Raw genomic sequence first — 12,120 nt, 5'->3', positions numbered from 1 at the left:
ATAAAACCTAAACAAATGATTTTACTTAAAATTTCATACCTTTCACTTAAATGTATTTGAACAAATCGAGTAAAAGGTCTGAAATTTTAAGACAAAATATTCGTTTAGGTTTTATGCATTTGGCCCCATGACAGGGGTATTTTTCAATACCCAACATTGTCATTAAAAATTTTGTCTGTTCGACAAGCCATTTGAAAACTCGGCATACAAAAAAATTCGGCCGGCGGGTGGGCACTAGTAAAAATTTCGATAATTAACTGCCGGTTTACCAGCAATTTAAATAAAAATTGACTTTTCTTTGCGTCAGTTTTCATATTAAATTTGAATAGCAAAAATAATTTTTCACTTAAATTGCTTTCTTAATTTGTTAGTCCATCAATTAAGAAGTGAAAAGGTCGCCAAAACCATCATCATTCTTAAATTGCTTTCGTGAAACCAGTTATAAGTGGGACATAACATTTTTAAAATGGTAAAAATTATTTGTAATGCCGAGTTTCCATTAGGCATTGGAAAAATAAAAACTATATTTTTAGTTGTGTGGAAACAGATTTAGTGACTATTATTTTTAAAGTAGTGACACGAATATTTAGAAATGCATACATATAACTTTAGTAAAAACACAGTTGGTTAAAAGGTAGTGTTTTTTTTTTTGCATTTAAATGCCTGGGTAGTGAAAATTCGGCATAAAGTTCAACTGTGTTAATAAAATTTCAGTCATTTAAGGTCTAGTTGAATGCGGGCATAATTTTTTTTTTGTATTTGGAGTTAGGTGCATAGTGGAAATTCGGCATAGTCTTACAAATGGCCAGCATAAATTTTCTTTACAAAGTTTTTTTTGTGCTATTGCATAATTTAGTTCTTTCCCAAAACGATCTCAATTTGGTAAAACTTTATAGAATTTCCAGCTGGGGGGGGGCGTCCATTTTTAGTAGGCAGTCGAGAAAACGGCTCTGATTCAGATAGGAATCCAATTGAAATTTAACTTGAACTTATTTGAATTAGGGCTATGTTATGATGACTGTATTACCGACGACGAGGTGGATGTCCGGGCTAGTTCTGCATGTTCTCTGTATTCTACGGTGTCTGCGGTAGCCGGAATACTTAAAAATCGCTTTTAATTCATATTTATATTTATTTTTAATATTGTATTAAATTTTTTTTTATGTTACTTCAAATAATTACTTTGAGTTAATTTAATTTTTTAGAATTTAATTTCATTAAAAAACCAACAACTATAATTTCATAAAAAAAAAATAAAAGTTATAGTCAAAGCATATAAACAAATGTTAGAAGAATCTTTCAGCCCATGAGATTCGAAGCCAGTTTGTCAGGTTATAATTTTGATCAGATCAACTGCGCGTCTATTCGGATTAACGTTGCCTTCTGTCTGTTTGTTACTAAAATTTTTTTATGCATTTTTAATTGTTATTTATTTGTTTATTACATATGAACATATATGTATGTACCTACATAGACAGCGTGTCAATTACCTTCTGCTAATATTTCATTGCGAAATTCTGCTTATCGCCGGCTCGTTAATCGCTTTGACAACCGCATACTAACAAGAAGGAAAATATGAATTTATGATTTTCATGCTCATTTTCTATCTGAAGTAATTGTCATTGAAAATTCATTGCATTACATTATTCACCCATTTTCCAGAAAACTTTGTAGTCACGGCTGTTCATGGCATTCTGCAGTTTGTTGTCCTCTAAAATTTTCGTTGCCATACACAATACAGCTGCAATAGCTGCAGTAGTAATAAATGATGTTGCGTTTTGTCACAAAAAGCACCCAACAAGGCTATGCCATGCCACCAGGCTACCAGCTACCCAGCCAATTGTTGCATAATTTACTTGCTGTTGCAATTGCAATTTCAATTGCTAAAATATCATTGCTGCATAAATAAAGTTGATGATTTTGCAACGGAAACAATTAAAATCATTAAACAACAGCAAAATGAACACGCAAAGAGTTAATTTATGTACTTTGACTGTACCAAATGCCATTGGGTCTTTGATGAGACCCTTTGCAGTCGGTTGATTCTTCGGCAGTGACCATCGAATTTTGCTGATTTATGCGAATATCAAATTGTTGTCAGATTGTGTGTTATATGCAGTTTATTGATGAACTCATCCACTCAAAGTATGTGAGTGCAAGTAAATATGCACATACATACATACATATGTATCTATATACCTCTATTATCGTATTATTGCAATAATTTTCGCAATTAGAGTTAATTGTGCGTGAAAATTTAATTTAATTTAATTCCATTCCCTTTATTCGTGTGTCTGTTTGATTTTAATTATACATACAGCAATGCAGTGTAGACACTTTGTGTTTAAATGCGCTTAACGATCTTATATTTTCACTTGAGTGTATTCACAAAGCACGTACAAGTGATTATTGGATATCTGCGGCTACTCACTCTCGGCTAGAAAGGCCTTTATATATGTATTCATACATACATAGGTACGAGTACTACCTATTTTTATAAAAAAGTATATATGTATATGGTGCCATATCTGTTATCTGATTACTGTTGTATGTAAGTAATAAACAAAATAAGTAATTGAGTCATACTTTTGACAATTCAAATTAAAGTCAAAGATAGGAAAGTACTTTAACTTTTTTAAGTAACTCGTATTTTAATCAGTAGACGTTGCAAGAGCTTTGCCCGAAAAGGTTGAAAAATATGTATTCATACATATGTATGTATGTGCTTTGTCCATATGAGGCTATAAGAGCGAGAGTAGCCTATCTCCAAAAAAAAAAATGGATTTGAATTATATGATAAAGAAATGCTATTAATATCTAACACCGCGCGACAGTAAATTTTACACACAAAAAAATTAATATATTCGCGAAACTATACGTAAATAATAAAGGACTTTCAAATTTAAAAAATATGATTATTTAAAAAATAATTTAAAAAATTCGGTGCAATGTATGATAACAAAAAGGGTATCATATAAAAAAAAATTCTGTAGAATTATAACAGAATAAATTTTTTGGTGCATAAGGACGTTTATAAGGTATGGAAAATGTCCTTTACAAATTTTGTGCTTAAATATCCTTGAAAATTTGCAATATTATTTTTATTTTTTAAATTATTGTTTGAGGACTAATATACGTACGACCTCATCATCGAATCCTGCTAACTTTATTAACTTGAAAATAGGGTAAACTAAAAAAACGTTATTGTTTTTAAATTCTACAGAATTTTCTCTCTCTTATGGTACCCATATTGTTATTCTACATTGCACTGATTTTTTTAAATAATTTTCTGAATTAATCATATCTTTAAAATTTCAAAGTCCTCTGAAAAAAAAATCCTGACTTAAGACTGAAAAATTAAAAACGAAGTTTTACTATATTTGGCCCATAGTTTTGTGAATATATCAATTCTTTCGTGTGTTTTGAAATGTTGTTTGTTTTTGTCGCAGGGTGTACTAAATACGGTATTTTACTGAAAAATATATTAAGATTAACGTGAGCTGGACCGATCTGAAAACATTTACCTCTACAAATGGAATTTTTCTAAATAAAAATGGTTTCTTAAAGTCTTTTTTTTAAATCCCCTCAGGTAACAAAGCTTAAGCTTAAAAAATCTGCATAAAAATAATGAACTTTTTTTCCCACGGAATCATAATAACGAATTTTTTTAAGCTATTTTTGGTTTCTAATCAAAGATTTCTTTAAGAAAAACTTGAATAACTGGGCCAAACCTGTACCGGTTTAGACTTATGAGGTATTGGAAAGGTATTTTCTAACCCTTTTTATTTCTTTGCAAAGAAACTCATTCACGTCACAATGTTTTTTTTTTGTAAATATCAACACATGGTGCCTTGATATCAACACAACTTCATTCAACTTGGAATGACGCTCGTTCATCTTACCTTTCTTTTTAATACCTTTAAGGAGTTTATTTGCAAAGAACTAAAATGTAAGAGAAATCACCTTTCTGGTTGAGTTATTCAAGTTTTTCTTAAACCAATCTTCGAAAAAAGTTCAAAAACAGCATAAAAAATCTCATTATTATGATTCCGTTGGTAACGTTTTTTAATATTTATATGCGAAGTTTTTAAGCTTTTAAGCTTTTTTTTTTTATTCATAAAAAATACAGTTTTGGAGGTATTGTCAAATCGGTCCGGCTCACGTATATATTAATATTTTTCCGAAATATTTTGACGAAAGTTTTAAAATATAATAGATTTTATACTTCCAATGGAAAAACCGTACCGATTTTATTTTATATGGGGAGTGATGCAGTCTAATATATATATGTACATTACGGCGGGTAAATTTTATTTAATAAGTGGATATGGCATATATGCACATTCTACATGAAATTCTAAGTAAATTTGCTGTAAAAACCATGGGTCTAAAATAAATTTCGAGCTTGTCAAATAGCGAAAATTAGTTTTTTTGTATAAAAGCATGCTTTAACTTTTTGTTTGTATGAGACATGCATTTCTGGATTTACGTTCTTCTTTTCTTGAAAAATCCGTCAGAGGACGCAACAGTAAACAATTTCCACATTTTCTTACGCTTAAAAACATTAAAAAAAGAAAACCTTACTTAGCTTTCCCATATATTTTATTTATACAAAAAAAACATTTTTTTTACACATTTGTATTTTTATTAACATCAGCCCCATCATTTAATACTCTTAATATTTTTTTCTTGTCTTTGCAACTGGTTCTGAAATCCATCCTCTTGCCTTACATTATCTATTAGGCAGTATTCTTTTGGTCTTAAAATGAGAGTGAGAACGTGAAGAAAAAACGATAAAACTGTGACGTTTACACCTTTTGCTAAGCATTTTTTCATCCATTTGTGGTCCGTGTCTTAGAGTCGCAAGCAAATCGAATGGTCGATAGAATTATGGCACCTTCGAAAGACAACAGTTTTTTATGAGTAGGCTAAACATCGACTTTGTAAGTTTGGAATTGGTCTTAATCCCACCCAGGCTAGGCCAAAGTAGTTTCCCCAAACAGTGGCGCAATTGGACCTTAAGTATCAGTCTTTTGTGATACCACTAGGAAGGGCACTGTTTACTTATAGCGAAATACTAGTGCGATCCGAGGTGTTTAGATTGTAGCCGCTCAAAACCTGCTCAACTTAAAATAAAGATTTGAAATGACTCCATCTCATCGTTTCTAAGCCAGTTGCGTTAGTGAGGATTCGTTACAATATTTAGGGTCGGTTGCTAACACTAACTGCAGGTCGACCTATAATAGTGAGCCGATAACAAACGTCGAACCTGTAGTTAGTATTAACCAGTCAATGTCTAACCGGCCCTTAGCCTTACGCGTGAATACCAACGGACAGTGTTCTGTGAATACTCCTGGCAGAATTGAAATTTGCGGATCCCTATGCCCATCACCGCACGAAAGATCAGTGTGTAGCCGTAGTCTACCTAACCAGAACAACCCAGATCTATATCTGGCCAAGGACTGTCTCTGGAATCAGTTTTTCCCCAAGAATTGGTTAGGGAAATTTATGCCGTTACAAGAAAAACAACATTAGCCTGTAATCCATCAGCAGTCGGACTGACTATTTCCAAAAATTTTAAATGCGCTGTATGAAGTGAAGAAAGATCTGAACGAGTTTAAAAGTTAAACTGGTTAAAAGTTAAAAAAATTTTAGTGAAACATTTTTGTCTGAGCAGTAGCCCGTAGCAGCTTGGCTGAATCCGAGTTATAAGCTACCATACATTTGTCGGTGCATCCTAGAATTGAGTAACAAAATTCAATATGGTATACTCAGCATCTCTTCACATTGTTTACCCACAAATAATATCATTTAAGCCACTGTCCCGAAAACTTAAAAACAAACCTGCACCTATACAAACGCTCCAAAACAAATACTTTTATTAGCCTTTGAGAGAATGTTTCAACAATAAAATGTGCGAACATTTAAAATTATTGTATTAAGTACCAACACCACCTGCTGAGCAAGCAAGCAAGCAGGCGAGCGAGCACAGCACTGCAAAGAAAGAGTGAGAGACAATTAATGCAACTCGACAGCGTGGCAGACAATAACAGGAAATGCGATTACACTTCCGGAGCAAAGGGCAAGTAGCAGGAAGAAGGATCGTATGAATGGCAATGGAATAAAAGCGCCAGCTGCAAGCAAGTGCATGCGCTTATGTGTGGGTGTGCATGTGAGCTGATATCTATGTGAGTGTGCTACTCGAAGTGTGCTTGCTTGTGTGCGTAAACCCATGCATTTTCGTTTTGTAACAGTTTTGAGAAAAACAGCAGGACACCCAACCCAGCATGAAGTAGGGCAATAAAAAAGCATAACACAACACTGAGATCAAGAAGTGCACGAGCAATATGAACTGCACACTACGAGTGTAAGTATGAAAGTTGCAGCAAGGAAGGGCAAGGTATTGGGTCGGACAACCGCTTCTAGTGAGCTAGAAGCTTAAATCATACTTGACAAGCATAGGAATTTAAGCCAGCGTGCTGGTACTAAAAGAAGAAGAGAAAAATCGCAAGCAGAGCTGAGTACGAAAGTTCACGTTGCACTCGAAATGCATTTTGCAAAAATACTATTTAGGAAATATACTCTATTTTGTACGTGCAGGATTTAACAAAAGCCTGAATTATTTCACTTCACTTAAAGTGCGAGAAAAGTCGTTGTAAGTAGTTGAAAACAGCACTCGTCATACTTGCTGCTCATCGTCTTCTACCACTACCGTTGTAACGTTGCAACACGTAAAAATTAAAATTCCAATAGCCACCATTAGAGTGACTTTGATTTCACGGCAGACAGTGAAAAGTGCTCGGACACGTTGTCGATAATATTGAAAAACGCCGGAAATGGCAATGGAAGTGCACAAAGCAAGCAGAGAAAGCATAGAAAGCAGGAAAAACGCACAAAAATGGCAACTGTAAACTCCAAATGGAAAACAACGCCCTTTCTACAAAATGAGCTGCAAAGCAATGGTGTGTGGCAGTAATCAAGTGGCAAACCACCCGCAGGCAGTCACACAAATGCAGACAACTCTATGTGGCGCATTTGTACATTCCTTGCGGTGTGGCAAGCTCAAGAGCGGGCAAATCAAGCCCACAATAAACGCACTGCACTCCCGTTTTGGCTGCGGGCGATAATACAAAAGCGCTGCAGCAAAAACGAAACGAGCAACATTAACTGATAAGGTATGCAGTTGTCGGAGTAAATTTCTCAAGCGTGAACAAAAAGAAATCAAACAGAAATTAAAAACATGAAGCGTAGTAGGAGTATAATGTAAAGAAGAAGAAGAATAAGCAGTCCGCCGCCTTTAATGTCTCAATGAAATAGTTTTAGATGGAGCGGCGCTTTTCAAAGAAACTTGCTAATGCAAAAGTGGCAAATGTTAATGCTCTTGCATGTAGGTGCTAATGAGTAAACGAATGCAGAGAAAGAAAACTTGTGAAATATTTATAAATGGAAAATGATTAAATGATGGCGAAGGGAAGTAAGAGGGTAAAGAGAAGAGAAATGACTGTTGCTGTGTGAGCGTGAGCTTCAGAAAGCGAAGCAGGGCACCCGACTGCGGCAGCTAAAAATTTTACTGTTTGACCCGTCCCGTTCAGGAAGTAAACAAGGCCAACCTAACTCAATCCACAATTAGACTTATAGATATTGAATACTGATAATAGGCAATATGGAATGCACCAATAATCACGTACACGCCACAGAGTGTACGATTTTAGAGTGCCGATGGACAAAATCGTAAATCTCTTAATAGGAGTAAGATAAAAATATGGAAAATATCGGTTCGAAAGCTAACATAATGGCTGATAAGAGAAAAATAGTGCCATTATATAATCATTATATTCAACCGCCAAAAAATATCGTTGAAGAATTTACTTTCGAAAAAAAAAATTAATACTTTGCTGGCTAGCTCCAACAAAAAATTTAGTTTTTTGGTTTTATGGACTTTTGTTGTAGACCGAGGAATCCAAATTTGTTGCCAAAAGTTCACTAAAAAATCTTATAGATGCTAATTTTTTAAATTTAATTAATTAAAATAATTTGATTTTTTAAATGTATTATTTTTTTAAAGAGCATCTAAATTTTCATCTTTTTAATCAGATTTTCCAGATTTTTTTTGAGTATGCAGTTTTATTGCCCAAGAAATTCTAAGTGCAAGTTTTAAGTTGCTAAAAAATCGCGTTTGTTTTTGATAATTTTTTTCTGGCTGCATTTTTTCCATACAAAAGAAATGCGTTAAAAAAAAATCCAAAAATCAACGCAATATTTTAACAACTTAAAACTTGCAATTTATTATACAAGAATTACATGGGCTACAAAACTGCATACAAAATTCTAGAAAGTCTGATTAAAAATTTAAAATTTATTTGCAACTTTGCAATTTAAAAAATTAGCACCTAAAAGATTTCTTAGTTAACGTTTGACAATGCGTTTGAATACCTCGATCGAAAATCTACAAGAAAAGTCCATAAAATCCAAAATCAAAATTTGTTTATTGGTTTGATGGATTTAGCAAAGTATTCATTTTTTTTAGGTTAAATTTCAACCAAATTTTTTTGGGGTTTTATATAATGATTATATAATGGCATTATTTTTTCCTTGTAGGCCATTATGTGAGCTTTTGAAACTATATTTTTCCATATTTTTGTGTTATTCCTATCGAGAGACTTACGATTTTGTCCATCGACACACCCAAGTCGTACACTGTACGGCACAGGTTACGGCGTCACTTCGAGTAAGCTCAACCACTACGTTTGTAAAGCCATCGCAGAAGTCGTGCGCACCCGTCCAAAAGAGGCGCTAGGAATTCCCACAGATAAATTTTTGAGTTTTACAATATTTTACTATAATTTCGTTGTCAAATTTTCAGACGAAATCGTCCTTTCACCAAGTTTTTCTGAATAACTCGGTTGTATATTGAAAACTCATATGCTCAGTTTTCTGAAGTTGGCAGTTTTGAGCATTTTTTAATTGAAGTTGGTGGTCGCAAATACTCATATGTACCATCAAAAGGCCTTTGTGAGGGTTCTTGGTACGTGGAATCTGAACCTACAATTCATTTTTAATAATAAAAATGTTGTAAAGTGTAAACAAAACGATCAACGAAGGATGCCAAATTTGGTATCTTTAGTCTTGCCATGATGGCACTTGGTAATCACCCCCAAATTCTATGCGACCTGGTTCAAGGTGCCTTACGCATTTTAGAAACCTGGTCCGAAGAAGCAGGCCTTAGTGTCAATCCTGCAAAAACGGTCATGGTTCTTTCTCCATCGAAAATTTAGACTGCTTGGCTACAACTTACTTCCTTGAATGGTTCCACGCTGACTTTTTCGCTAACTTGGCGACGCAATGTGGAAGATCGTAAAAAGATAACGATAACTTCCCTGTACGCCTATAAATCAGCAATAGGGGAAAAATGGGGCTTACAGCTTCGTTATGTGAACTGTATGTACACAGCGGTGGTACGTCCCATTCTATTTTACGGCATCACGGTCTGGTGGCCGTCCGTGGATAAATCTTCAGTAAATGACAAACTAATAAAGGTTAAAAGGGTGGTGTGGATGACGGGGGCGTTACCCCCAACGCCAAAGCCCTAAAGACCTTGATTCACCTTCTATATGTGGACCTATAGGGTAAACTACAGGCAAGCTGTGACGCTATTCGACTAAACGCGCTGATCAGGTGGAGTGATATGAGATTCGGACACTCTAGAATTTAGGAAGAACTTCCAGCTTTCTTCAGGCGTATGGACTACTACACAATCCCGCCCACTGGACCGATGGAGCGTTTCCAAACAAGAATCCCCTCAAGTGGTGACTGGGAGGAGGATTCTGTCCTGATCTCTTACTCTGACTCATCATCCATCTACACTGATGGTTCCTAGTTGGATCTGAAAGTAAGAAGTGGAGTATACTCGCATGCTGAACTTAAAGTAATGAACGAAGCTGCTGATCGATTTTTATATAAATTCGAATGCAGGAGCGGTCTTTTTTGATAGCCAGAGAGCTATTAAAGTACTTAATTGTGACAAATCGTCGTCGGGGATTGTCATGGTATGTAGACGTACCCTAAATGAGCTGGCAAGGAGATACGTCAGTCTTGTCGTATAGGTGCCCGGCCATAGATATGTATGTACCGGAACTGTATTACGGATGTACTGGGTAGGAAAGACACCTTACTGTCAGAAATCAGTAATGCTCGAGTTTCGGGCATTCCGCTATTTTCATTCGAACTCTGGCTGGAGAATAATTTTAACGGATGGTCTGCGCAACGAATGTGCAGGACGGCAAGGAATTTTTGGCCTAGGTTGAATAAGCGTAGATCCAGCCATCTACTCCGCTTGGAGCGACCACTGCTCCGGCATGTAACTGGAGTTCTCACCGGCCATTGCCTGATGGGAACCCACGCTAGTAGGATGCGTATGCAGTCAAACGACTACTGTCGTAGCTACCTCGATGTGTAGGTAATCGAAACCATAGACCTGTGCCATTGTCCTGCATTAGCGAGAGGTCGTCGGCGCCCGTTTCTCCACTATTCCTTTGAATGTTTGGCTGAACTGGATTCAGGTAGTATCTACGGTATGGCATCACAATGGGGCCACAGTGGCCAAGTGTGTTCTTATTCTGTGCTGGATGGGTTGCGAAGGTTCTGTTTATCTGACAGGACACTGCAAGTATAGGTAGAATGGACTCTTTGAGAGACAAACTACAGCTTTTGAGCCCTCCTGGAGAACAATCTAAAGCATATCGTCACTAGACACGACTAAAAGCCCGAGCTAAAATGTTGACCGCGAAAAAAGACGCATAAAAACTTCAGCGAAGAAAGACTCTTAACATAGTTCACGGCGTAGAAAGACGCGTTAAAATATTTGACGGCGAAGAAAGACGCGTAAACTTATTTTCGCTGTCAACTATGTGTGCGGTTGTAACAGTATGTAAATTCTCCAAAGAGTTTTTGAGAAATGATGCTGAAGTCACAGTCGTTGGCCAGGTATACATCTATGTTTACGGGTCTTTCTTCGCCGAACTATTTATTAAGCGCCTTTTTTCGTAAAAATTTTTTTACGCGTCTTTGTTCGCCGTCAAAGTACTAGTGCGCCTTTATTCATGTCTAGTGACGATGTTTAATTTGAAAAAATTGTAGAAAAATTGTCATTCCAGTCAATTCTAACTAATGGACCCTAGAGTTGTTGGAAAGTTATAGCGTTATAGCCTCTTTTAATTCCTTCACTTGCACGAAAAAACTCAAAAGTAATTTTTCACCATGTTTAACTGATCAATATTTCTTTTCTTTTCAGCGAATCTCATTGGAATCGACACAATTCATCAGCAAACGCTCTCCGGTCAAGAAATGGACCAACTAAATGAACACCAACTGGATAAGGTCGCCAATAATGTGAGTGTTTTCTACCGTGTCACACCGCGTCATAAGCTTGCGATCGTCAAATCACTACAACGCACTGGAAATATTGTCGGCATGACGGGCGATGGTGTCAACGATGGCGTGGCATTGAAGAAGGCTGATATCGGCATTGCTATGGGTAAAAATGGCACGGATGTTTGCAAGGAGGCTGCTGATATGATACTAGTCAACGATGATTTTCACACCATCATGTGAGTAGACTTTTATGAGTTGTATGATGTACTCGTAAGAAACTTGTAGAGAGAGAGAGAGGGAGATCCCGGGATTTATTTATGCATCATATCTGAAAAAATTAGTCATTATTTTAACTATTTACCTGTAATTTTAATTTTTTACTTCCTTTCCTAGTTTTCCATTGCATGATCGGCCCCATACTTTTTTACCTACTCTTCTCATTACACTATGAGACCCCACATCTCCGACTTGTAATTAATTCTTTCCCTTTATCTTTTCCCAACTCAGCGCTGCCATCGAGGAGGGCAAAGCGATCTTCTACAACATTCGCAACTTCGTACGTTTCCAGCTGAGTACCTCGATTGCCGCTCTCTCATTGATCGCGCTCGCTACTCTCATGGGCATCGCAAATCCCTTGAATGCTATGCAAATACTCTGGATCAACATAATTATGGATGGACCACCCGCACAATCGCTTGGCGTTGAACCCGTTGATCACGATGTACTCAAACAGAAGCCGCGCAATGTCAA

At 36.1% G+C, this 12,120-nt stretch overlaps 1 protein-coding gene across 1 annotated transcript in view; it reads left to right on the top strand.

Annotated features, from left to right (window-relative positions):
- LOC118740183 (calcium-transporting ATPase type 2C member 1-like) overlaps positions 1 to 12,120 on the top strand; it is a 61,726-nt gene that overhangs the window by 49,119 nt on the left and 487 nt on the right. The window contains exons 3-4 of the mRNA XM_036471679.1: positions 11,291 to 11,606; positions 11,878 to 12,115. Coding sequence (XP_036327572.1) covers positions 11,291 to 11,606; positions 11,878 to 12,115 — 554 coding nt within the window. The remainder of the gene's footprint in view (positions 1 to 11,290; positions 11,607 to 11,877; positions 12,116 to 12,120) is intronic.

This window comes from Rhagoletis pomonella, unplaced genomic scaffold (assembly GCF_013731165.1).
Source record: "Rhagoletis pomonella isolate Grant_MI unplaced genomic scaffold, Rhpom_1.0 Rhpom_scaffold_00005, whole genome shotgun sequence".
Classification (NCBI taxonomy): Eukaryota; Metazoa; Arthropoda; class Insecta; order Diptera; family Tephritidae; genus Rhagoletis; species Rhagoletis pomonella.
This window is presented reverse-complemented; position numbering and strand designations above follow the sequence as displayed.